The sequence below is a fragment of the Lampetra fluviatilis genome, chromosome 34 (genome assembly GCF_964198595.1).
Source record: "Lampetra fluviatilis chromosome 34, kcLamFluv1.1, whole genome shotgun sequence".
NCBI classification, from domain to species: domain Eukaryota; kingdom Metazoa; phylum Chordata; class Hyperoartia; order Petromyzontiformes; family Petromyzontidae; genus Lampetra; species Lampetra fluviatilis.
This window is the reverse complement of record NC_136308.1, coordinates 10,720,452-10,746,493: the sequence shown is the minus strand read 5'-3', so window position 1 is coordinate 10,746,493 and position 26,042 is coordinate 10,720,452. Positions and strand designations below refer to the sequence as shown.

At 54.0% G+C, this 26,042-nt stretch overlaps 1 protein-coding gene across 5 annotated transcripts in view; it reads right to left on the bottom strand.

The window, feature by feature from the left end:
* Positions 1-830: 830 nt before the first annotated feature.
* The window catches only part of LOC144944384 (sodium- and chloride-dependent taurine transporter-like), a 44,436-nt gene continuing 19,224 nt past the window's right edge, over positions 831-26,042 (bottom strand). For 2 of the 5 annotated variants that reach the window (XM_078872501.1, XM_078872504.1), the window contains exons 5-10: positions 23,148-23,282; positions 22,406-22,509; positions 12,436-12,560; positions 11,454-11,566; positions 11,132-11,269; positions 9,943-10,809 (exon numbers count right to left, since the gene is read on the bottom strand). In XM_078872501.1, the coding sequence (XP_078728627.1) occupies positions 10,096-10,809; positions 11,132-11,269; positions 11,454-11,566; positions 12,436-12,560; positions 22,406-22,509; positions 23,148-23,282 (1,329 nt within the window). In that variant the 3' untranslated portion in view covers positions 9,943-10,095. Of the gene's footprint in view, positions 5,957-7,226; positions 7,398-8,331; positions 8,433-9,942; positions 10,810-11,131; positions 11,270-11,453; positions 11,567-12,435; positions 12,561-22,405; positions 22,510-23,147; positions 23,283-26,042 lie in introns of those variants that run through there. The other 3 variants (XR_013639576.1, XR_013639577.1, XM_078872502.1) reach the window with 3 other exon arrangements.

The following is a 26,042-nucleotide window of genomic DNA, read 5'->3' as shown; positions in this document are numbered from 1 at the left end:
TGGTCGCGAAAGTCTACTATGTGTTAAACGTTTCACAACATTCGTGCCATCCACCGACCATCTCCGTCTCTTCCACCAGTGCTGGACAACGCACGTCCGGCCACTGACGCCCGGGCGCATGGTTGCCACTCATGAACTTACCCGCAGGAAGTGGCACCTCGCCTGGAGATGTTATGCAAAAGCAACAGAGACAATTCCTCCAGGTGGCCGGAAACAGGGGTGGGGATGGATGAGGACGCCGCTGCCGACATCAGATCTGATTTCGAGGTGACACGGGGGAAGTGAAGGAGGCGGAGAAGGAGGGAGGGATTCTTGTTTATGGATATAGGGGGAACGAGGGTACCAAAGATGAACAATGCCAAACTGGCTATCTATATGGCCAGAAAATGCGCAATTTAAGAAGTGGCCTATCCAGCCACTGTCGCATCTTGAAGGCCCTGGTTTCTACCAGAATTTGGCTGGAATTTCGGTACGCTCAGTCGACGGAGGTGTCGCATATTTCTTGACACGTGGGACTACCGAGTGTGATTTGTGTAATGTGACGAATGCAGGGGATCTGGTAATGGGTTTTAGAGGTTGCAATTTTCTTGCTGATGTCTATGAACACAGTCGCACACAATGGGATTCATGTTTCACGGGAAACCCGTGTGATATCTTCGATTTAAAAAAGGGGCACAAAAGCAAACCAACAAAAAACGAGGGATGGAGGGAAAGAGTCTAATGGGGATCGACCTTCTCCACCTTCCGGGGCCTTGAGTTGGCTCACAGCAAACCCGGTTGCCTCGCGCAGAAGAAAGTCCACGCACAAACGGTTTTGAAATCAACGTGAATTTAGAATTGACATTTTATTTAAATTAAGAAAATATCATAGTAAAATATTTGTTTCTTTTATAAATGCATTGTCATTGATTGAATAGTTTTTTTTGTGTCCCCAGAATGTCTAATGTGTTTTTTTTCTTCTTTTGGCTCATTTGCATTTCTCGTATCCACGCTGCTTAACACCCACGCCGACATGAAGCTGCAGCTCAACTGCAGCGATGTGCAAAGTCTATCGAGGAGCACGCCAGGACAAAGTGCAATTGGTGTGGATTACATCTCAGGTAGCCATAACTACGGTACACGTGAGCTCACACATAACCAATCCCCATCATACCCCCATTAAAACCACTAAAGTGCACCCCATCCACAGGTCACACACGCCCCGTGACAAAGCCAGGCCACACACATTTCGCACACGACACCATCATAAACGACGCGCCCCACACACTCGCCAACAGGCACGACACCAGGACACATGGGACACCCTGCGAGACGACTTAGCACGCATCCCACTTAAAGCACGTGGGGGTCGTGCAACAAAACCACCGACAGGGACACGCCACGCGAGGCTTCTCTGCAACTTGAGTTGGACGGAAGGCTTCACAGTTTGGAAGTTTTCAAGACGCTGAAGGGGCAGCGAACGCTGCAGCCGTGACTAGGGGAGTCGAGTTCACGATGGTGATGGTGGACGGTGATGATTCGGAGCCACCTTGGTGAGTGACAAAATTCGCATTCTACAGCAACTGTAGATGTCACGTCGAATCGATGGGTTACAAAGTAGTATGTGAATGCCTTTGATGCAGAGCCGTGTGTGTGTGGTATTCAGCGGGACCTTCAAGGTGTGGATCTGGGCTGTGGTTTTGCTCCACTGCTACCCATGCGTTGTCGCTCAATGACCGGTCTGGAGTGCACCCGTACCTTGTCACTAAAGGTTTTGTTGGTTGATTTTCTGTTTGTATCTGAAGCTAACGATATAAACATGAAGGTAATATGTATGCATTTTGCATATTATGTAATGACATACCTGCCACATAAAATACTTTTTTTTTTAATTTGAAACACCTAGACAAATATAACACTGCTAAAGAAATGCACGCAGTCATCTACAGACCTCACCTACAGTAGCGGCTACACACAGTGGAATGTGAGACTTGGGCTGGGAGGGTTGCAGCGCCAGCTCACGGTGGGCATGGGTCTGGAGACTTGGGGGCCTGCAAGCTCCTGCCTCATTTCCACAGGACATTTAATGCCAGATCCTGGCCACGCTGGTTCCATCCGAGTTCTGCGAGTCCCAAAAGCTTTACAAGTGGGTCCAAGTCACCCCACACACTAGGCCCATAGCCCTCGGAAACCATGGACAATTCACTGCGAGCTCCCAGCAGTCATCCTCAATCAAAAACCAAACTGTGTTTGTGTAAAAACTAAACGGTTAAAATGCCACAAAGAATACCGGTTAATTATCAACAATAACAAAATATAGGCCAACTTAACGAACCAACACTTTTCCCGAAGGTACGTTTATAGAACATTGCTTTCCGACCGCTGATCCCATGACCTCACCGAGACCGCTAGCCCAGTGATGGAGCCCCTCCTGGGGTTTGGACACCAGGTACAGAAGAGAGAGAAGAGTGTGGAGAGAGAGGAGCAGAGAGCGAGAGTCGTGGTGGGATGGCACAGGATCCAATCAACCGGCCGCCCCGTCAGTCTTCTGGGACAAACTTACGCACGCCGTGGAGGCTGGCAGCATCGTGGGCCCAGGTTTTACCAGCACCTCCGGTGGCGCTTATAGACATTGTGCGAATGGAAATGGTCTCGTGTGCGGTGCCCGCAGGGCGAAGAAGTCGAGCGTCCCTCAAGGGACCAATCAGAGAAAACGGGGCATCCTCTGTCGGTCTGTCATTAACACAGCGCCCTTGAAAGGAAATGATAGGCGACGTTTCGAGCAGCGGTCCTTCTTCACAGCACACAATTAGCAAATCGCCATTCGCGCGCATATATCGTTGCCTCTATGAATAGGAACCATTGCCTGGGACGTCCCCGATTATATATATTTTGTCCCTTATAGGCCACGGTGTTATTGACCAACGTGTAGAGTTGTGGTGTTGCTAGTTGCCGCCTGTGCACCACTGCAGCAGCAGCAGTGGCAAATAACCCGCGTAACGTCCACAGAGCAAGTCGCCCTGCATGTGTGGTGACGTGACAGTGAACCTGGTGGGCGAAGGTTAAGGGTCAGGGTATCATTCTAAATCTCGATTGAAAGCGAAGATTTGTCAGATATTTGACGGAGATGGCCCACTTCCTTTTCAAGCCCTTTTCTCTCGGCCGAATGTCGTCACCCAACCGCAGACGCTGGAGCAGTAAAAGCCGCGGGCCAGGCGCGTCATTGTGGATTTGCGGGGTCCGGTCTCGGGGTGAACGCAGTCGGGCTCAGCTTGGGAGCCGGCAGATTCCCGTGGGTTTCCAGTTTCAGCTGCAGATTCCAAAAGCCCGGCCATTGCCGACGAACAACAGAGAGCGGGCACGGCTAAGAGTGGGGCAGTGAGGACCTGGCGATCTCACGCTTCCCGTGGACGGAATCGCAGGGGGGAAGCTTTCGCGTAGCCCGGAGGGGCAGACAACGATTCTGTAACATCTTTGGCTGGAATAACATTGTTTGACAACAACAGCCGCCAATCTTGCCACTAAGTAATGGTGACATCACCACCACCACAACACATATGCCACGCTAGGTGCACACTGCACACACACAAACGCTGTATGCCTCTGGGCTACAGGGGGTTAGACCTCGCCACTGCTCTAATGCCACCTGATAGTCGATAGGTCACGCGGGGATTGTGGTTTTATACAAGTAGGGTGGTATAGAAAGTGGGTCACTGCCTTAATTGTGCAGTTTTCTAAGTGTACTGTGCAGCACTTTCATTCCACATGTCCCAAGTGGTCCAACAAATACAGGATATTCAGGTGCAGCAGGTATTATAACTGTTTATCATAAGTTCCTACTGCTTTTGTTATTATTACTGCTGTCGTTACATTGCTGTTATTGTTGTTGCATCTGCAACTGTCTATTTTAGTAAGATTATTACGTCTATTTTTGCCGTTATTTTTTTTAATATAAAATGAAGCATTGGTTGTAACGCTAAACATATATAAGTAAGAAATGTCACTTCGTAAACCATTGCATTGCAGGGCATTTCATTAAGATGCGCGTGCGATCGTCTCTCCGACGAAGGTGACGCCGGGAAAGACGCGAATGCATTTCTTCCGGAGCAAACCCGAAGTCAACCCTCCTCCTCCACAGGCTCGGTGCCTCTCCAAGGGTTGGAAAGGTCAACGTGGGTCATACTGGGGGGGGAGGGGGACTGCGAAGATTCCAATCACTGCACAAACCTCCAGCTGGTTCGCATCTGCGAGGGCTACGTGAGGGGCCGGGCTGCCATGCGACCTCAACTGGACAACGGCCTTGAGGCAATCTGTGGAGGACCGGAACGGCCAATTGGAAGGGCAAAGTCGCTCAATTTTGATGACGACGTTTTGGTCAAATATGGTGATCGAGATGTGAATGATACCCTTCATGAAGTTACCAACTGGGCTGCAAATACCAGAGAAGTGTCATTTGTGAGAGAAGGATATGGGCGGAAGGCGAGTGAAGCGAGTTGGGTGTTTAGTGATGGGAGAGTGAGTGATGGTGGAGGAGAGTGAGTGATGGTGGAGGAGAGTGAGTGATGGTGGAGGAGAGTAAGTGATGGTACAGGAGAGTAAGTGATGGGAGTGGAGAGTGAGTGATGGTAGAGGAGAGTGAGTGATGGTAGTGGAGAGTGAGTGATGGTAGAGGAGAGTGAGTGATGGTAGTGGAGAGTGAGTGATGGTGGAGGAGAGTGAGTGATGGTAGTGGAGAGTGAGTGATGGTGGAGGAGAGTGAGTGATGGTAGTGGAGAGTAAGTGATGGTAGAGGAGAGTGAGTGATGGTAGTGGAGAGTGAGGGATGGTGGAGGAGAGTAAGTGATGGTAGTGAGAGTAAGTGATGGTAGTGGAGAGTAAGTGATGGTAGTGGAGAGTGAGTGATGGTAGTGGAGAGTGAGTGATGGTAGTGGAGAGTAAGTGATGGTAGTGGAGAGTAAGTGATGGTAGAGGACAGTAAGTGATGGTGGAGGAGAGTGATTGATGGGAGTGGAGAGTGAGTGATGGGAGTGGAGAGTAAGTGATGGTAGTGGAGAGTGAGTGATGGTGGAGGAGAGTAAGTGATGGTGGAGGAGAGTGAGTGATGGGAGTGGAGAGTGAGTGATGATAGTGGAGAGTGAGTGCTGTTAGTGGAGAGTGAGTGATGGTAGTGGAGAGTGAGTGATGGGAGTGGAGAGTGAGTGATGGGAGTGGAGAGTAAGTGATGATAGTGGAGAGTGAGTGATGGGAGTGGAGAGTGAGTGATGGTAGTGGAGAGTGAGTGATGGTAGAGGAGAGTGAGTGATGGTAGTGGGGAGTGTGAGTGATGGGAGTGGAGAGTAAGTGATGGGAGTGGACATTGAGTGATGGGAGTGGAGAGTGAGTGATGGTAGTGGAGAGTGAGTGATGGTGGAGGAGAGTGAGTGATGGTGGAGGAGAGTGAGTGATGGTGGAGGAGAGTGAGTGATGGTAGTGGAGAGTGAGTGATGGTGGAGGAGAGTGAGTGATGGTAGTGGAGAGTGAGTGATGGGAGTGGAGAGTGAGTGATGGTAGTGGAGAGTGAGTGATGGGAGTGAAGAGTGAGTGATGGTAGAGGAGAGTGAGTTATGGGAGTGGAGATTAAGTGAGTGGAGGGTTTAGTGGTCAAAGGGGATATGAGAATTGATGTGGAATGACTGTATATTCATATTCTTATTCTGTATATTCATCTGGGAATTTGTGTTGGTGTGGAGTGGATACAACTCGAGATTGCCTCCTCCTCTGCTTCACATCACCACCCAGGGTCTCTCACACGACCGCGTGTGTTCCGGCGCCCTGGGAGAGACGCGGGTCAGAGGGCGGTGAGCATGATGCCCGCCTTGTCCTGAAGCATGGAGTCTGGGCTGCTCAGCGGTCCCAGGCTCCCACAGAGCGCCTCCTCCTCCGCTCCGGGATCGCCCCCTCGCTTCTCCACGCGCGCCACCATCAGCAGCTTAATCCGCTGTGAACAGCGCATTCGTAACACCGAGATCAGCGTGATGACGGACAGAGATAGAGAGAGAGAGAACGGCATATGCACATCCGTCATGCATACGGTGCGAGTTTACAGGCCCATGATATGCGGGTACACACCAGGGACGTGCGGTCAGGGGAGGCAGGGGAGGCAGAGCACCTGTCATACTCCAATGAAAATAGCTGTTACGAAAAATAAAAAAGAAAGAATAATAAAATAAATTTTAAGGTTTTTTTTTATCCACTGATCTGTGTTATAAATGTTCTTTCTGTACGCTTCCAATCATTTTTATCGTCAAAATCGCCAAATTTGCGGAGCTCCGCTGCAAATACAGGAAGAGACGAGAGGTGCGGCAGCGACGAGCTCAGCCTCCCCTCTGATTGCGCAACCCCTCATTAACTGGATGGAGCGCGGGCAATAAGCGCGTGCCTGTTACTATCTGAGTATGTCACCAATGTAATGTTTGTAGACCCCCTCATTTCATGTCCTCGCCTTCCATACTCTAGGTAGCTTATTTCACGTATGTGTATAAAGATATTTAGGCTCGCTGGTCTCGTCATGAAACTGCAATGAAAATGCACCAGGGGAGGCAGCCATCACATCTGCCTCATTGAGGGGGGCGTGTTTAACACGCTCCCATCAGTGAGGACACGCCCCCTTAGTGAGGCCACGCCCCCTCCGTGAGACCACGCCCCCCTCAGTGTGTGAATCTGGCTCTGACACTAGCCAGTGCCTCCCCAGCCATTGACCTCACCGCACGTCACTGGTACCACACGGCACGGGTCATGGTGTCTGGATACACATAGCACAGGTCAGGATGTGCAGGTAAACATGGAACGGGTCATGACGTGTGGGTACACATGGCACAGCTGATGGTGTGTACGTACACACGCAGCTAATGCCTCCATTACCAACAAGGGGGGGGGGGGGGGGGGGAATGAATCATCAAAGCGACGCGATTGGACCATTCCGTGAAGATGGAAATCGTGGCGCAGCGCGTTTATCGTTTAATTTAACACGTAGACCAATATTATTCATAATATAGCTTTTTGGGTCAGATCGCGTTATTTATAAATGTGTCGTAACCCTCCACCACCCGACACGGCCAAACAGTAAAAATGTATCACGTTTTTCAAAGGACAAAATAATTCACTTCTTTAGCCCACCGGTGTGCTGAAGAGAGAATCAACAGCATGTTATCGTTTGCGCGCGTGCGCCACGGTCGGCACGACGGGTCGGAGCGTGCGCCCCCTCTGACCTTTACGAGCGGGCCCTCGGACAGCAGGACCTGCACAATGAAGAACCCCGGGATGCAGAGCATCGACGAGAGGGCCATGGCCCAGCCTAAGCCCTGAGCCCAGTCGGGGTACAGGTACGTCTTGTTGTAGGTGAGCGGGGTGTACTTCACCAGCGAGAACACGAAGCAAGCCTACACACGTGCGCGCAAGGACGAAGAGTACCCCGTGTGTAGCCTTTAACAGACTGTCGGGGCAAGTGCGCACACACACACACGCAAATACAAAGATCCCACGTACAGCCTTTAACAGACTGTCGGAGCAAGTGCTGTTAGCGGGGCCGACACCACGCCCAGCCGGCTTTGTCTCCCCAGTGGCGATGTTTGCACACCGTACCAGAAACTCATTTGAGTCTGAGTCGACCTAGCGGATGCCCAGGACCGGTTCGGATAATCGTCACCGGTGTTAGTCGTGAGCAGGAATCGAACCAGGGACACCGGGTTCAGCGCGCTAGCTGCTACACTACCGCTTACCCACACACAGGCACGCACACACACAGACGCACGTACACAGGCACGCACACACATGCACACACACACAGGCGCGCACACACACGCACACAGACGCGCACACACATGCGCACACAGGCACACACACGCACACAAAGATCCCCACGTATAGCCGTAACAGACTGTTGGGGTAAGTGCTGTTAGCGAGCACCTATGAAGGCCGGAACGGTACACGAGGGGGTGGGTGGCCAGCACCACGCCCGACCGCCTTTGTATCCCCAGTGGCGATGTTTACACACCGCACCAGGTACTCATTTCAGGCGCACAGAGATCCGCGCGGCCGTTGCGTCTGGATCGGCGAAGTCGCCGCTCGGCACTGGGCACTCGTGTAAGGAGGAGGGGTAACAATCAATCGCAAAGAGATACAACACCGGTGGATATGAACTTCCTCGCTGAATTGCCATACCCTGGGCAAGCCAGGAGATGGCGTCGCCAATGTTTTGGCTGCCGACTTTCACGAATGTTTGCGATTCGCCTGCGGAGTTCCCGGGAGGCGCTCGTGGACATGCTACACGAGGCGCTGGGGCCCCGCGAGCGAGCGAGCGTGCGGGAACCTCACCACGCACAGGATGGGCGTGATGACGGACCAGCTGATCCGCATCCACGGGTTCGGCCGGTACCCGATCATGTCCTCCACCACGTCGTAGAAGCGGTCGGCACCTGCGCGCAACGCGCAGACGCACGCGCGGACCCGAGGCGACTTGAGTCCACGACGCATGAACGCGCGCGCGTGCAATTCGGGATGAATGACACGCTTCACATTTGCGCTGTTTTCATAGCGAGCGCGGGTGCTGTCGCCGCAAAGGCGCTGCTGTGTGGCACAGGCACGGTCTGCAGTGGTGTCACCGGGCGCAGGGCCCTATTATCCAATAGGCACAGTGCCGAGGGCAAACGAAAACTAAATTTGACCGTGTTTTTTTTTTGCATGATTTGAAAAAATTGTAACCAAGATATATTCTTGAATAAATGTATTCATATATAGCAAGGATGGGCACAGTGTTTGAAATTAAATCAGCCTATCTGCGGCACACAGCGCGCTCCCATCGGTTGAGGGCACAGGCTGAACAATGAACGCATCAGGAGTAACGACATCTGCCCAGCGGCTGGACGAAGTACCGCGTGAGACAAGCGGAGTGACAGCGGCGGCACTAGTGACACGGGGCAGCAGCAGCAGCAGTCCCAACTGTTGATAAGTTATCGCTGAAGGCCGACGAAACAGAAGTGCCTCGGGCCTACAAGAACCGTGATCCGGCCGTGGCCGGAGGGGCGATGCTGCTGCTGCGTGTAATCCCATATTGTGTAGTCTGCAGATAATATTACAAATTTGGCAGTGACGTTACACTCATACGCAATGTTAAACGCGACGTGCCTTACATAAACCACACTGATAGACCACGTGGAACGAATGCCTTACCTAAGACATTACACAATGTGAAACACTTGCCTTACCAACACAAACTGCACCGATACATAATGTGAAGCAGATGGCTTACTCACGCAAGACACACACCAATGCACAACTTGGTTCGAATGCCTTATGAGCGCCGCGTTGACTCAAGGTTGGACGAGTGGTTTGGGTTGTTTTCTCCACGCGTTGCGTGCAGCCTGAGTAACCCTCCTTCGTTGTGTGTTTGGGGTTGGGGGACAGGGGGGGGGGGCTGCCATTATCACGACGATGGAGAGGCACTGCATTGCTCCATTGATGCGAAGAAGCGTCTCCCAACGAGTTCTGGGAAACTGTCGCTCTTGCGCTGTTGATTTCAAGCACATTTGCCCATCGATATATCGCCACGGTTGGCTAGGAGATGTTAACTACCTCGCCTGGTATACAGGAGGTCGTGGGTTCATTCCCGACCCTGACAATGCCTGCTACTGTATATGTGCAGTCTGCGTCTCTCTCTCGCCGTGGCTAGGAGATGTTAACTACCTCTCCTGGTATACAGAAGGTCGTGGGTTCGATCCCGACCCTGACAATGCCTGCTACTGTATATGTGCAGTCTGCGTCTCCTTCTCCCCGTCGCTAGGAGATGTTAACTACCTCGCCTGATATACAGGAGGTCGTAGGTTCGATCCCATCCCTGCCCGCCTGTTGTCAATTGTTTTGGGAATTGCCGCTGTCTCTCTTCCTGTGGTCGCGTGGATATTTCTCCGGGTCCTGCGGTTTTCCCTCCACATGTAAAAACACACGTTCAGAGTATTTGGCTGCTAAAAATGTCCACGTGATAAGACACTTTGTTGAGATATCATTTGTGGCCACGTCGCATCTGAAAAAGAGCTACATAGCTCAATGGGCCTTACCTGGTAAAAAAATATATACTTCTAACTACTTTGGTGATGTGTTTAGAGGTACCGTCGTGTGCTGGGTGGGTATCCTTAACCCCGCACGCTCCGTCTTGGTGTGTTCAGTGCCACGCAGGCGTGGCGCGTGTGCCAACGCACTCGCGTCTCGTGTGTGTGGTGCGTGTTGTGTGTGTGGTGCGTCTGGTACGTGGTGGTGTGTATGGCGCATGCAGTACGTGTTGTGTGTGTGGTTCGTGTTGTATGTGTGGTGCGTGGTGGTGCATGCGGTGCGTGTTGTGTGTGTGGGTGCGTCTTGTGTGTGTGGTACGTGGTGGTGCATGCAGTGCGTGTTGTTTGTGTGTTGTGTGTGTGGTGCGTGGTGGTGCATGCGGTGTGTGTGGTGCGTGTGGGTCGTGGTGGTGTGTGTGGTGTATGCGGTCCGTGCAGTGTGTGTGGTGCGTGTTTGTGCGTGTGGGTCGTGGTGGTGTGTGTGGTGCATGCGGTCCGTGTAGTGTGTGTGGTGCGTGTTTGTGCGTGTGGGTCGTAGTGGTGCGTGGTGGAGCATGCGGTGCGTGTAGTGTGTGTGGTGCGTGTTTGTGCGTGTGGGTCGTGGTGGTGTGTGTAGTGCGTGATGATGCGTGAGGGCAGCCGCACCGTAGACCCAGGCCACAGCTGCACATTCGAAGAAGGCCACCCAGAGCAGACACACGCCGCTCGCCGCATAGTAATCGAAGAGCTGGAACACGTACATGCCCCCCTAGGACGAGGGCAGCAAGGACGCGTGTCAGAGTAGAACCGCGCCCGGCGTGCCGCCTTCAATGAAACGCCGTGGTCGTGCGCAGCAAGCGGGTGTGCAGTGTCAAGTGAACGCCAAAGTACTCAGATTGTAAATGTTGTGGCTTGGCTCTCCAACACACCGGTGTGCTGTACTAGTAACAAATTGGCATATTCTGTGTACGTGACAAACCTTACTAATTGGCTGTGTCGGGTGGTGGCGGGTTTAACAACACATTCATATTTACGCCATCTCACCCAACAACAACAACAAAACGATATTATAAAACCCCCGGCGCCTTCACCTCTGTGACCATTGGCAGGCCAAGCAGGAAGCTGGCAAAGCAGATGAGGGCGATGAATATTTCCCGGCGATGGCCCCGGCGGAGGAACGCCGGATTGAGGTCGACCAGTGACGTCACCTGGCCCTCAACCTCGACAAACTACACGGGAACGCACGGCTACGCGTTAGCCCAGCCCCCCACGTGAACGCGTGCAGAAGACAAACGGCACATTTCTAAACACGCTATGTAAAGCACCGAACGAAGTAATCGGAGACACCCCCCCCCCCCCCCCACAATTGTGCCGTTGGAGCCGCACGGTGAACCCCGTGACCGGGACTCTGACCTGGCTATCGAGGCCGAGGAGGATGAGCATCACGAAAAAGAGCACGGCCCAGAAGGTGGGGAAAGGCATCATGGAGACAGCCTTTGGGTAGGCGATGAACGCCAGCCCGGGGCCTGCGCACACGAGAGAAAGAGCGCAAGCGCCATCGACGTCAGCACCGCCAGACCCACCGTCGTTGTCGTCGTCATTGTCGTCGTCGTCATCATCGTGGTCGTTTACAAGCCGTCAGCATGGAACTGCAGCCCAGCAACCGCTACATGATTCTGACAAGTCGCCCCATGTAGGCGGTCGTCATAAACCACCAGCGGAAACGTCATGGTACTCAGATTGTAAACGCTGCGGGTTTACGCTCCCAACACGCAGCTCGTGTGTTGAAGTAAAACACTAATAGGCACGTTTTGTGTTTCTGTGACAGACGTTACTATACAGGGACTCCTCTCCTTCTGAACGAGTTAGGTTTCAGAGGTCTGTTCGTAAGTCGATTTGTTCGTAAGTTCAACTTTACTCCTGTCGATTCTAAACGTGTTGTAATGGCTTTAAAAGTTGTATAATCTCCCATAGATGCAGATGCCACTGGTTCTTCATGTTCTACAGATGTAGATGCCACTGGTTCTTCACGTTCTGCAGATGTAGATGCCACTGGTTCTTCACGTTCTGCAGATGTAAATGCCACTGGTTCTTCACGTTCTGCAGATGTAGATGCCACTGGTTCTTCATGTTCTACAGATGTAGATGCCATCACTGCCATCTATTGCGTAGCAGTTGAACTTACGACTCTCAGCCCAAACAGCAACTGGACATGGGGACAGGTTCGTTCGTATCTCTGAAAATTCGTCAGTTGAATCTTCGTAAGCAGAGGAGTCCCTGTAATTGGCTGTGTCGGGTGGTGGAGGGGTTAACGACACATTTGTAATTACGCGATTACAAGTGAATCTGGCCGTGTGCCACTTTGGCCGTGCGTGCCGTGTGGCCGTGTCGGCACCTGACTCAGCCACGTCTGCGATGGGGAGGCCTTGCTCCTGCGCCATGAAGCCCAGCACCGAAAAGATGGCGAAGCCGGAGATGAAGCTCGTGCCGCTGTTGAGGCAGCCCAGAATGAGGCAGTCCCTACCGTGCACACACACGGGCACACACACGGGCACACACACAGACACACACGGGCACACACAGACACAGATATCCTCTTGATAGCCGCCACAGGCGCTGTTGAGGACGGTGCTGTTCACAAAGACAAAGGACCCTCTGTCCCCGTATAGCCTGGAACAGACTGTTGGGGAAAGTGCTGTTGGCGAGCGCCTCTGACGGCCCGGACAATACACGAAGGGGTGGGGTGGCCCGCACCACGCCCGACCGCCTTTGTCTCCCCAGTGGCGATTATTTTACACACCGCACCAGGGTAATCATTTGAGGCCGTGTCCTGTCCACACACCACCACCACCAACACAACCCCAACCAACACTTCTCATGAAGGGGCAGTGACCTCGCCTATAATGCCATCCTGGGTGCACCTTGATACACATGCCCACGGGTTCATACACGAGGGAGAGCAGCAGAGCCGCCACCTGTGACAGCTCACCGAGGTGTTTCTAGGCACCGAACGCCCTCCTCAGTGCTGTGATCAACCGCGTCTCCTCTTCGCCCACTGCTCGTGCAAGTCGGCTGCCAGTGACTGCCAGGTAGCATCCTTTCCTGAGTCCCCTTCCACAAAGAGGCCGCCGATCTCAATGCCACCCAGACACCAGTGGAGTGAGGGGGGGATAACGTTCACTCAGCTGGCGTCAGCAGGTCCTCCCGTGTACCCGACCACGTGGGCCCGCTCCAATACGACCCAAGCAGACGACGCTCGCCCCACACCGCCCCGTGTCTGCCCCAGAGACCCCCCCCCACACCCCACCCCCGCCACCACCAATTAAACCCTGCCGCATCACAAAGACACGAACCCTCTGCGTGACACCCGCGTTAAGCTCGCTGGGTCATCTTACCAGCTCGGCCTCTGCAATGCATTAACGGCCACCAATAAAAACGTTGAGCTTTGTCGGCAGCCTGAAGTGCGCTGTGAACAACGCATCAGGAGCATCCCTTTCGTGCCTTGTCATTTAACCCCCCGTCGTCGAATCTACGCGAGAGGATGCGTCGATAATTAGGCGCTTCAAACAGCTCGTTCCAAAAAAGACACAAACGCCAAACTGCGACACGGACGCAATGTGTCAGCCGTTCTCGGATAAGTGTGCACACAACTTTCGCGTACGGTGCATCTCCTCCTCGGAAGCCAATCGTGGCTACCCGTTGTTACGGCCACTTCAGACTTTTTTTTATCAGAGGGAAGGCCTTAAAGGAGGTTGTCTCGTTTGTTGTGTTTAGTTGGTTGTGCTTCCCCCGCACCTCCAATTAGCACGGTTGGCTACGGTGCAGAAGAAGTTCAACCTTTCATACGTATGTAATGCGGGCGTAAACGGCTTCGCGGATATGACGTCATGGGGGGGAGGAGTTAGGTCACGTGTGAGAGAGGGGTGAGGTCTTAAGGGAGAGATACCGGAAGAGACGGGAGAGTTTGGGAGATAGAGTTAGAGTGAGGCCACGCAGGGCGGAGGTCGAGGAGTGGCGAGATCGCCACACACACACGAGAGTAAGACTTGGCACCGTCGGCCAGCGGTGACCAAGCGCGGGGAAACGACGGCAGCGGTGGAGCTGCAGTGAGGGCAGCGGTGGAGCTGCAGTGAGGGCAGCCGGAGGACTGCACAGGGGATCTGCAGCGGAGCTGCAGAGGTGTGGAGGCTACGGGAGCGAGGGCAGCTATGGAGCTGCCAAGGGGAGAGCTCTGAGCGAGGGCTGTGTGGGAAAAGTGTAAGAACCCGAATAAAGGACAACGGAGACAGACCCAGGATCGAGTCCTTTATTACACTGGTGTCAGAAGTGAAACGGCATGTCAAAACAGCTCAGAAGAAAGAATATTCCTGCGCCATCATCCGCTACATCATCCGACGACGACGACCTTCCTCGGGCGGTCGACCTGCCTGCGATGGAGGAGGAGATCCGTGCGGGAACAAGTGCGGGTCCGGGAGTCCAAGATGTCGCCACGTCGGTGGACCTGTCTGCACCAGAGGACGCGGATTGGCGATGGAGGCAGATGGCGGCGCAGCTGGAGACACTGAAAATCGTGCTCGCGCAATTGTGCGAGCTCGTCACTTCGAGGACGGCGTTGGAGAGAGCCGATGGAGGTCCGCAGGTCGCTGCCTTGCCTTCGCTGTCGGCGCCATTGGCCACGCGGCAAGAAGACGCCATCTTGGGCGTGGCAGGAGAAGAACGGCGGGAAGCCGCCATCTTGCGCTCTCCATGGCGAGAGGCCGCCATCTTGAACACGTTGCGATGCGACGCCATTTTGAATATGCCGCCTGGTGAGTCATCGGCTGAGGACGGTGCAACAAGGAGTCGCAGTCGTCATCTCACGACCGTCAAAGAATTCTCCATGGGCGGCGATTGGAGTGCTTTCGCCTGCAGATTTCTGGCGGCGGTACGCTCAGCAAGGTGGACAGACGCTGAGGTATTGGAGGTTTTACCACTCTTCTCGATGACGAGTCGGTGAGATTCTTCTGCTCCATAAAGGCCGAGAAGAAGAAAACATTGAGAGGAGTTTTCGACGAGATTGCAGATGCATATGAGCCACCGGATGATGCTCATCGCCGGTTTGTTCAACGTCAGCGAGCACCCGAGGAGTCGCCGGTGGCATACAGGAGTGCGGTATTGGAGTTGGCCATGGCTGCATACCCGGAGACGGAGCCTGACCTGCTCGAACCTCTCATCTTGGGTAAGATGCTCGAGCTGTCCCAGGATTTGGGGATTCCTATGCCGGTGTGTGGCCACGAAAAGCTTACGTCCCGGGCGGCCGCTAAATGTCTTGATGCCCAGTTCAACCTGCGCCGTTGGAAGCAAGTCACGGCGTGGACGGGGGGGCCCATCGTCGATGGAGGTGCCGCGGGATGGGATCCCAAGAAGGCGGTGTACGTTCCTGACGGGGGGGGGCCCGCAGGAGCTGACAGCCGCCTCTGCTCAGTGGTCGGCCCGCAGTACGCCGGGGCCGCGATCTGCGCCACCGCCACGGGAGCGTCGGGACGGGGTGCCTGCGGCGCGGCGCAACAACATCGACTGCTTCCGCTGCGGCCGTAAAGGCCATTACGCCAGGAACTGCTGGGCCCACGTCCCGGGTCCGCCCCAGCAGGAGGCCTTGTCAGCGGACGTGCCACGGAAGGATCCTCCAGGACAGGCAAGTCGGTGCGTACCAGACACCCGGCAAGGCTTGACACCTCACTCATCACCGTTGTCGTGCGATCCCGGTGTTGTTAATAATGGGGGGAGGCCATCGACTGGGCCACGTCGCTCAGTAACGCAGTGGCGTAAATTGGCACGGCGGGTCGTCGCGGCCGCTACTGGTTCGTCCACTGTACCTGGTTCTATACAAGGGGTGGACGTACGTGTGTTAGTGGATTCAAGGGCGTCCGCGACCATTATATCGGATGTCATTTTCCATTTGTTGAACATCCCACCTGAGGCCGTGCGTCCGGTTTACGATTCCTGCGTCGCTGCCAACGGGAGTAGCATGGGCATTGTGGGCCAGGTGGACGCTACAATATCTATCGGGGGTGTGTCGGCCTCGGGAATTGTGTTAATTTCGAGGTCCCTCGCGGTTCCTTGCTTGTTGGGAACTGACTTCCTGGCCAAGATGCCCATTCTAATTCGAATTAATCAAAACTGCATTGAATTACCGGGTGGGCGAAAAATTACATTTCTACCGTCGCCCTGGGGGCGACCTGCCCCGGTCGCTCAGGTGCAGGCGCTGTCCGAGGTATCTGTTGATATTCCACCTGGCTCACAGATGCTTATCCCCTTGCGATATCGGAAGCCTGTACCTGGTCGTCAGGGTGCAATTGGGATTTTGCTGTCGCCGTCCGCCACTATAACGGGCGGAACGGCGCTCGTTGGGGCGCAAACTATTATCCGGCCTGACCAGCAGCCGTTTCTGCAGGTGCTTAATGCAAGTACCTAAAATGTGTGTGTGCCGGCTGGTACGGTTGTGGCACATGCCACTACGGCGTTTACGGCACAAGATCATCTGGGCAGCCAGGTCGTGGTTGGTGGTGTTTCAGGTCCTGGTGCCGCTGATGATCGCTGGATCGCCGAATTGTGTGGGGAAAATTCTTCCCTTTCCGGTGAACAACGTTGTGCGCTTCGTAAATTATTGTTGAGTTATTCTGATGTGTTTAGCTCTGACGATTTGGACTTGGGACGCACCTCGTTGCTTTACCATCATATTGACACAGGGGACGCTGCCCCTATTCGGTTGAACTCGCATCGGATGAGTCCGGCAGAGCGAGATCAGGTTCGAGGGGCAGTGGATGACATGTTGGCTGCGGACATAATATCTCCATCTAACAGCCCATGGGGCGCGCCTGTTGTTTTGGTTAAAAAAAAGGATGGCAAATTGCGATTTTGTGTCGACTTTCGGAAATTGAATAAAGTGTCTGTGGCAGATGCGTACCCCCTGCCGCGTATGGACGACTCCCTCGATGCCTTGTCGGGGGCGAAGTTCTTTTCAACGCTAGATCTCTCTTCGGATTCTGGCAGCTTCCCCTTGACGAGCCCTCGCGGGAGAAGACTGCTTTCCGTACGCCGCAGGGGTTATTCCAATTTAATTGTCTTCCGATGGGGCTGGATGCTGCCCTTGCTACATTTCAAAGGTTGATGGAGTTGGTGTTAACGGGGTTGCAGTGGGAGACATGTCTGATATATTTAGATGATATTATCGTCTTCAGCCGCACATTTGATGAGCATTTACTGCGGTTGGAGGCGGTGTTCGCCAGGATGCGTTCCGCAAATTTGAAATTTAAGCCTAAGAAATGTCACCTACTGCAACGGTCCGTGCGCTATTTGGGGCATATCGTAAGTGCGGACGGGGTGGCCACGGATCCGGACAAGACAGCATGCGTCAGTGACTGGCCAACCCCGGCCACGGTGGGGCATGTACGTCGCTTTTTGGGGTTTGCCTCATACTATCGGAGGTTTGTTCTGGATTTCGCGACGATCGCGAGGCCCTTGCACCTCCTTACGGGTAAAGGAAGGAAATTTGCTTGGGGACCACCGGAAGAGGCGGCGTTTCAGGGCCTGCGCGATCGACTGGCTATGGCACCGACGTTAGATTATCCTGATTTCGATCACCCCTTCATTCTGGATACAGATGCGAGTGACACGGGCATTGGGGCCGTGTTGTCTCAATCAAAAGGTGGTGTGGAACGCGTGGTGGCGTATGGTAGCCGGGTTTTGTCTCCCGTAGAAACTCGCTACTGCGTCACACGCAGGGAACTTTTGGCTATTGTTTTCTTTCTCCGCCAATTTCGACCGTATCTCTATGGTCGTTCGTTTATTGTTCGCACGGATCATGCGGCCTTGCAGTATGCTCTTAAGATGGACCAACCATCCGGCCAGTTGACGCGGTGGTTGGACACGCTGCAAGAATTTTCCTTCCAAATTCACCATTGGAAGGGTGTGCGTCACGTGAATGCGGACGCGCTTTCTAGGTTGCCGCAGCGATCCCCTTGCGCGTGCGCGTCGGGGACGCATAGATGTGCGCCAATTCAGCAACCCCCTCAGCCTGTTGCGTTGGCGGTCGACATGCCTGAAGCTCCAAAGCAGCCGGGACCGGCTGATGGGATTCTGAATCTTCCAAGGGCTGTGTGGATTCGGGAACAAATGTTGGATGGTTCATTGGTCTCGTTACGGAATCGGACTGCGAAGAAGAGTGGGGGACTGCCAGAAACCGCTCTCCGCGATGGTCTGCTGATGTGGAGGGAAGGGTTACAGGAACGCTGGCGTCTGGTTGTACCGGCATCCTTGCGGTACGAGTTGATTAGGACTCTGCATGGGGACACGCTTTTACATCTGGGGGTGCAGAAGACCCTATTGACGCTGCAGTGAGACTATTTTTGGCACGGCATGACAACGGATGTCGTCGGTCACGTTCGCGCGTGTCCCGATTGTGCCCGGCGAAAACCACCTAAACAACCATATGTGCCGCCCATACAGTCTATTCAGGTGTCTAGAGTTAACGAATTGGTGGCGTTGGACATTTTGGGACCCTTCCCACCATCCGCTAAGGGAAATAAATACTTGCTAGTTGGGGTGGAGTACCTCTCCCGCTGGCCGATGGCCTGGCCTTTGCCTGACCAGTCAGCGGCGTCTATCACAGACGCCTTTCTATTCGGGTACGTTATGGACAAGGGGGCGCCGGAGAGGCTCCTCACAGACCAAGGCCGTAATTTTTCTTCTAAATTGTTGGGGGAGGTGTGCGCGGCTCTTGGAACTAAAAAGATACGGACATCTCCCTACCATCCACAAACGGATGGTATGGTCGAACGGCTAAATCGGACATTGTCCGCCATGTTGTGTCACACCGTGAGTGAAAAACAATCGGATTGGGATTTGCATATCCCTGGGGTACTTTCGGCATACCGAATGACGCTGCATGCGGCTACAGGATATTCACCGTTTTTCCTTATGTACGATCGCGAGAACGTGCCGCCAATGGATGTGCAGTTGGGAATTGGAGTGAGGGGACCTGCTAAGCCTCTTCCTGATTACATTCGGGATACCGTTCGCCGGGTTACTGAGGCACGGGAGGGGGCCCGCATGGCTACTGCCAAAGCCCAGGCCCGGAACGAGCGGTGTGCTCGACGCTCGAAGGGGGAGTGCCCCTGGAAGGTGGGGGACATGGCCTGGCTCCATTGCCCGCAGGTGCGGCCAGGTACCTCTCCTAAATTACACAAACCATGGCAAGGGCCGGTCCGCCTCATCGAAGTTCCCAACCCACAGTCTGCACGTGTTCGGTTTGAATCTCGGCGTTGGTTCGTTCACACGTCGCGCTTGAAACCATATGTGGCCCCTCGAGACGATGCGTCATCTCCCGATGTTGCCTTGCCGGGGTCTGTGGCTGCCGACTCATCCTTGCCTGTGCCTGTTGACCTTGCAAGAGCGCCTGTCGTGCCTTTTACAGACAAGCCGGCCGTGACATTGCTGGAGACAGGAGACTCTGCTCGGGGTGTGCCTACCACGGCTGCGGGGACTCCGAGCCCCGCCGCCCTTCCGACCCCGTCGCAGACGCTGGGCCTTCAGGGACACGGGACCGGGACGTTGACGGGCCTCCAATAGTGACAGGAGGACTTCATCCTGTCGCTCCTAAAACCCCGTCACGTTCCCGGTCTGCAGGAGGGCCGCCGCCCGTCCGGGACAGACCGGCGACCCGAACGTGCTCAAAGTCCCTTCCATTTCATTGAATTCTACTGTTGTGTTTTGTTGTTGTTGTTATATTTATTGTATGCTTCGTTGTCCTTGAATGTGTGATGGTTGTGTTCGCTCGCATTACTTGTCTCGTTATTGTTCAGCCGAGGTCGGCTGGATTTTCTCTACGGGGGAGGGTGGTGTAATGCGGGCGTAAACGGCTTCGCGGATATGACGTCATGGGGGGGAGGAGTTAGGTCACGTGTGAGAGAGGGGTGAGGTCTTAAGGGAGAGATACCGGAAGAGACGGGAGAGTGTGGGAGATAGAGTTAGAGTGAGGCCACGCAGGGCGGAGGTCGAGGAGTGGCGAGATCGCCACACACACACGAGAGTAAGACTTGGCACCGTCGGCCAGCGGTGACCAAGCGCGGGGAAACGACGGCAGCGGTGGAGCTGCAGTGAGGGCAGCGGTGGAGCTGCAGTGAGGGCAGCCGGAGGACTGCACAGGGGATCTGCAGCGGAGCTGCAGAGGTGTGGAGGCTACGGGAGCGAGGGCAGCTATGGAGCTGCCAAGGGGAGAGCTCTGAGCGAGGGCCGTGTGGGAAAAGTGTAAGAACCCGAATAAAGGACAACGGAGACAGACCCAGGATCGAGTCCTTTATTACACGTACGTAGGCCAATCAGTTTCAAAGGCTGCGTATATTTATCAGAACATTTTTGTTTACATGTTTGACCACAAGCATGGGTGGTCAATGCAGACTTGATAATGCTATGAAACAGGTGTGTGTCCATTTGGTGTTTGAACATCTTAACACAACTCCTGTGGTATTGCCAGAAAGGGTAAAACCAATTCTTATTTTTTTACATATATAATTTTAATACTGGCAAAACAAATGTCCAATAGATAGAATAGGGAAGCCTCCATCTCTTATTCGCTCAATCGCTCTGGTCTCTCTATGGGCTCTGGATAAGAGTCATTGCCCGAAACGTGCTATGGTGGAGAGATGTTAACTACCTCGCCTGGTATACAGGAGGTCGTGTGTTCGTTCCCGACCCTGACGCCTGCTGCTGTATATTTGGAGTTTGCGGTGTCTCTCCCGTGTCCTCCGGTTTTTCCCTCCACATTTAGAAACATGCGTTTTGAATACTTGGCTGCTATAAATTTCCACGTGATAAGCCACTTCGTTGACCTACCATTTGTGACCAGGTCGCTTCTGAAAGAGAGCAACACAGTTCAGTGAGCCTTACCCAGTTATATGTTTGTTATTTTTATTTTTAAGGCCACGGTGTTATTGACGAATGTGTTGAGTTTCGTTATTTATGCACCGTTGGCAAAGAAGCAGAAGCAGCAGCAGCAGCGGCGTTGCCAAAAATATGATTCCTTTATTTAGAAAGCGCTTTATCACACGGGTGTGCGTGGAGTTAATACTAATAACGATGCGTATATGGCGTTGCTCATGCAAAACTGCATCTGACAACGGCTGTATAAGACAGAACAGAAATGAAAACAAAATAAAATAAAAAGCAAGAATATTGCACCTCGCAAGGCACACAAGCACCGATGTAGAGAAACAACCAGGTTATGAAACAACCAGGTGTTTAGATGGCACATTAATTAGTGGAAAGGACTTGGCGAATGCGGATCGGGGAGGCGAGTGCACTCGACAGCGCGCGGAGCTGCAGACGCGAAGGCGAAACGCCCGCCGGCTCGCCGGCTCCCCTTTAACTCGAGCCTCTGAATGAGCAACAGCAGCCCACGCTGGACGAACGAAGCAGCCCCCTCTGTGGATGTGGTTGTGGGCTGCGATGGGGAAGAGACGGACTAGGCTGGGGCAAGGAATGCGCTGAGCCCGTCCTGTGACCGACCGAAGATGATCGCAAGCTCGCCCAGCACCACCACAGCCCAAAGACTCCGAGTTTGCGGGATAACCCGCACTGCCTGGGGCTAGTCATGGAGAGGCGTGGACGTTGCCTAATAAGGACCTGTCTGTCCGGATTGCCCACTCGCTTCGACCTCCCTAGGCGCCAGTTGGGTTCCGTTGAACCGCTCGCAGTGTGACGTGGGATAGGGTGTGTGTTTGTGTGTGCCGCTTCCGAACATCGACGTGGCATCGTACGACTACTCCTACTACGCGTCAGCCCCGCTGTGTGAATGCGGGTGCCAAGAAACCGTGGCGCACAGACATCGTCTCCAGCTCTGAAGTCCGTCAGGGCGGTACTGGTTGTAGTCGTTGCCCTGCACGTGCTGGAGCAGAAGGCCGTCGCATGGTGCTGTGGCTACGTCGCGCTGACAATAAACATCGACATGCGTGTGCGTTACTTATTCATTTACCCCTTGCGTGCCCAGTGCCCTCGCTGTGCAAAGCATTCGCTCGAAAAAAATAAATGAACAAACCTGACGGTGCTGTCACGCAACCATGCCCCCCCCCCTCCGATGAACCCTGTCGCAGCATCGCTCCCGCGACTCACGCCACGGCAGCACGCAACAATTCCGTCTCGCTACGAGGCACCGCTTCATCCACCCAACCTCACTCGAAGTGCACGACAGAGCTGGCCGTATGTGTGAGAGAGAGAGATACGACGTTCGAAAGAACAACCAAAGCGCCACTCACGCGGCCCATTCAGCACCGGCATTCTCCCACGAGGCTTGCATCGAGGGAGGAGGGAACATTCCATATGCCGCTTACCTGTAGCAGTTGTACTTGTAGTGGTTATAGCTGCCCAGGGATGTCATGGCGCCTATGCAGATGGCGTAGGAAAAGAAGATCTGTGTCCCTGCGTCGATCCACACCTGGGCACGAAGTTCAGGGTTCAGGGAGGCACACAGGTGTGTGTGTGTGTGTGTGAGCATGAGGGCGTGGCTAGTGCTGCGTTCAACTGAATCTCAGCCCTGCCTCGTGTAGATTAGCAGACGAGCACATGGCTAAGGAGCGGTCCTGTCAGGTGGCCTCGAAGGATGCGAGTTCAAATCCTGGTTGAGGGTAGGCACAGCGCCATCATTCCTCTGGGGTCGTAGTAATGAGTAGCGTGCCACAGGCTCGGCCCCGGCATATTCACGTAGAATTTCCCACCACTGGCTCAGGGGCGGTGCATTAGCTGATGAGCACCTCCCTCAATGCCCCTGCGGGCAGGAAAGTGCTCGCTGTCTCTGCCTGTGACATCGCACGAGAAGCCACGGGAGTGCCGAGCGCATGCAGGTGAAGGTGTCACGGACCCGCGTTCTCATCGCAGTGGTGCCAAGCACTGAGGGAGACCACGCGGCGTTCAGTCGCCAGACTGCAGGCCACCGGACGCTTCTCTTTGGCACCGCTTCCCCACGCCACTGCTCTCAATGTGACGTTGAGTGCTGTTTGTTGATGGCCGCCGGGCGTTTTCGGGCCTCGGGCTCAACGAGTGTAAGGCGTTAGATGAAGAGACCAGAGCGGGTACCTGTGGGTCGGTGAGCCGCGTGAGGTCCGGGTAGAGGTAAAAGGCGATGCCGTCAGCAGCGCCGGGTAGAGTGACCCCACGCACCAGCAGCACGATCAGCATGGCGAAGGGGAAGGTGGCCGTGAAGTACACCACCTGGCAGCACCCCCACCGGCACACGCCAGGCTTCACCGCCCCGCACCAAGCCTTACCGCGCTACGCCAAGTCTCACCGCGCTACGCCACGTCTCACAGCGCCACGCCAATGCCTCACCACCCCGCGCCACGCCAAGTCTCACCGCGCCACGCCAAGTCTCACCGCGCCACGCCAAGTCTCACCGCGCCACGCCAATGCCCCACCACCCCACGCCACGCCAATTCTCACCGCGCCACGCCAAGTCTCACCACGCCACACCAAGTCTCACCGCGCCACGCCAATGCCCACCACCCTGCACCACGCCAATTCTCACCGCGCCACGCCAAGTCTCACCGCGTCACGCTGTCCCGTGGATGCCTCGCATCGCGGCTGTGTGCTCGCACGCAATGGGCACATTCTTGGCAAAATATGCTGCTCCCTGCCGTCGCGAAGGCAAGATTGGGGCTTTAACAAGTAGGCTTTTGCAACCAATATCATCCATAATAGCGGTTTTTTGGGTTAGATCGCGTAAATAAAAACATATGTCGTTAAAACCACCACCACCCGACACAGCCAACTAGTAAAGGTTGTCACGTAAACAGAACATGCCAATTCATCACTAGTACATCACACCGGTGTGTTGGGAGAGCAAAGCCACACCATTTACAATCTGAGTATGACGTTTCGCCAGTAATTAGAACTAGCTTGATCAGGCGACAGCCAGATTTGTGGAGAAGCCTAATTGTTTTGTTCCTTATGTAATGTGAGGATATATCCGGGTTGCTGATGGATCACACCTCGTTACGATGATTGGCTCTACCGGTCCTGGCCCATAGCCAATGGGGGGAAGTCTAGGGGCATGGCCCTGACGTAATGGGAAGGTGACATCTGTAAGTAGAGGATTGGTTCTGCTGGCTTTAGCCACAGCCAATGGGGGGACGAGTCAGGGGCGCGGTCCTGGGAACTTACAATGGAGTCTAGAAGATTTTACAGAGGTTAACCAGGATTGGTGGAAAGGTACCACATGACCCGGATATTAAAAGGAGTAGAGACAGACAACACGTGGTCAGATCTTGAACGAACGGAGGGTGAGGCCACGCTGGAGCGGGGTCCAGGCTGCCACGTGGCCGCGCGTGTCTCTCTCTCTCCCTCTCACGCTGTCTGTCAGCAGCGTGAAGGAGTAAGATAGGAGTGTTGTGAACGAAAGACAAATAAAGACCGGATTCCAGAAGTCGCTTCCACGACCTTTATTACACTTATATAGAGGCGTAGATGTGGTGACCACACATCTGCGCTCTTGCGCCAAGTAACACCCCCCCCCCCGCCACTTGGCACAAGAGCGTATAAGGGTGGTCACCACATCTACGCCTCTATATAAGGAACAAAACAGTTAGACTTCTCCACAAATCTGGCTGTCGCCTGATGAAGCTAGTTGTAATTACTGGCGAAACGTTGTACTCGGATTGTAAATGTTGTGGCTTGGCTCTCCAACATACCGGTTAGTGCTGTACTCGTGACGAATTGGCCACATTCTGTTTACGTGACAACCCTTACTAGTTAGCTGTGTCGGGTGGTGGCGGGTTTTAACGACACATTTATATATTTACGCGATCTAACCCAAACAACTTATATTATGGATGATATTGGGGCTGGCTACCTTCCCTCCCCATCGATACGGAGAGATTCATGCTGCTCGAAGTTGGCAAGGCATTGCGACTAAGGTTACCCGATCTATTCACGACAACTTAAACCCTTGCCGTTTGAATTGAGCTTCAATTGTATTTGTTGTGTGCCAGAAGTAAATGTCTCTTTGGCCGTGGCACCTGACTTACGTAAAACTTGTGTGGTTCACACAAACAGTGTTCACCACTGAGACCGTACGCATGAAACATTGGCATAGGCACATACACACAAATACCCCCTTGCACAATCTGCACACGCTGTTCCGATAATTAAAATTACCACAGCGATGATCATGATGCAAGCACTTACACGTGCTGTTACTGAGCACCTATTAAGGCCATGGCACAACATGCGGGGGTGATGTGGGTGGAAACCATACCCGGCCGCCTTTGTCTCCCAAGGGCAGTTGTGTTTACACACTGCGCCATGAACCCATTCGAGGCCAAGTTGGCCGGTTCATATATCAACGACCAGACTGTTACGTCTCATCCACACTGTGTTCTACAACCACAATGCAGGTCACAACACACCACACCCATCCACTCACTCAAACACTCACCCACCCACTCATACACTCACTCACCCACTCACTCACACTCACCAGCTCACACTCACCCATGTATACAGTCACACATTGACCCACCCACTCATATACTCACACCCACCCATTCATACTCTCGCCCACCCACTCACCCATTCATACACTCACCCACCCACTGATATACTCACACCCAACTACAGCAACAACCGCCATTCGCCACTAAGTGGCAGTGACGTCACCACGACGCTTGTGGCAGGCTATGTGCACCTTGAGTCCACATGAAGTGTCGAACGCCCGCTGGCAGGAGGTCACGCGGCAGACCCAGGTGCCACGGGTCGACTGACTGAGATGACTGGCTGATGCACCACCTGTGCCCGCTACTGTGCCAACTTGCTGTGCTTTAGCCACCCGGCGCTCTGCTCGTTATTGTGAGCATCTCTCCTCCGCCCTCCGTTGTCATTGGAGGGAAACTGCCTCCAACTGCCCCGTAGCGTCCTTCACGAGCCTCCTCCATAGAGGCCAATCTTGATATCGCTGGTACCAGTTATTAGCAAGTC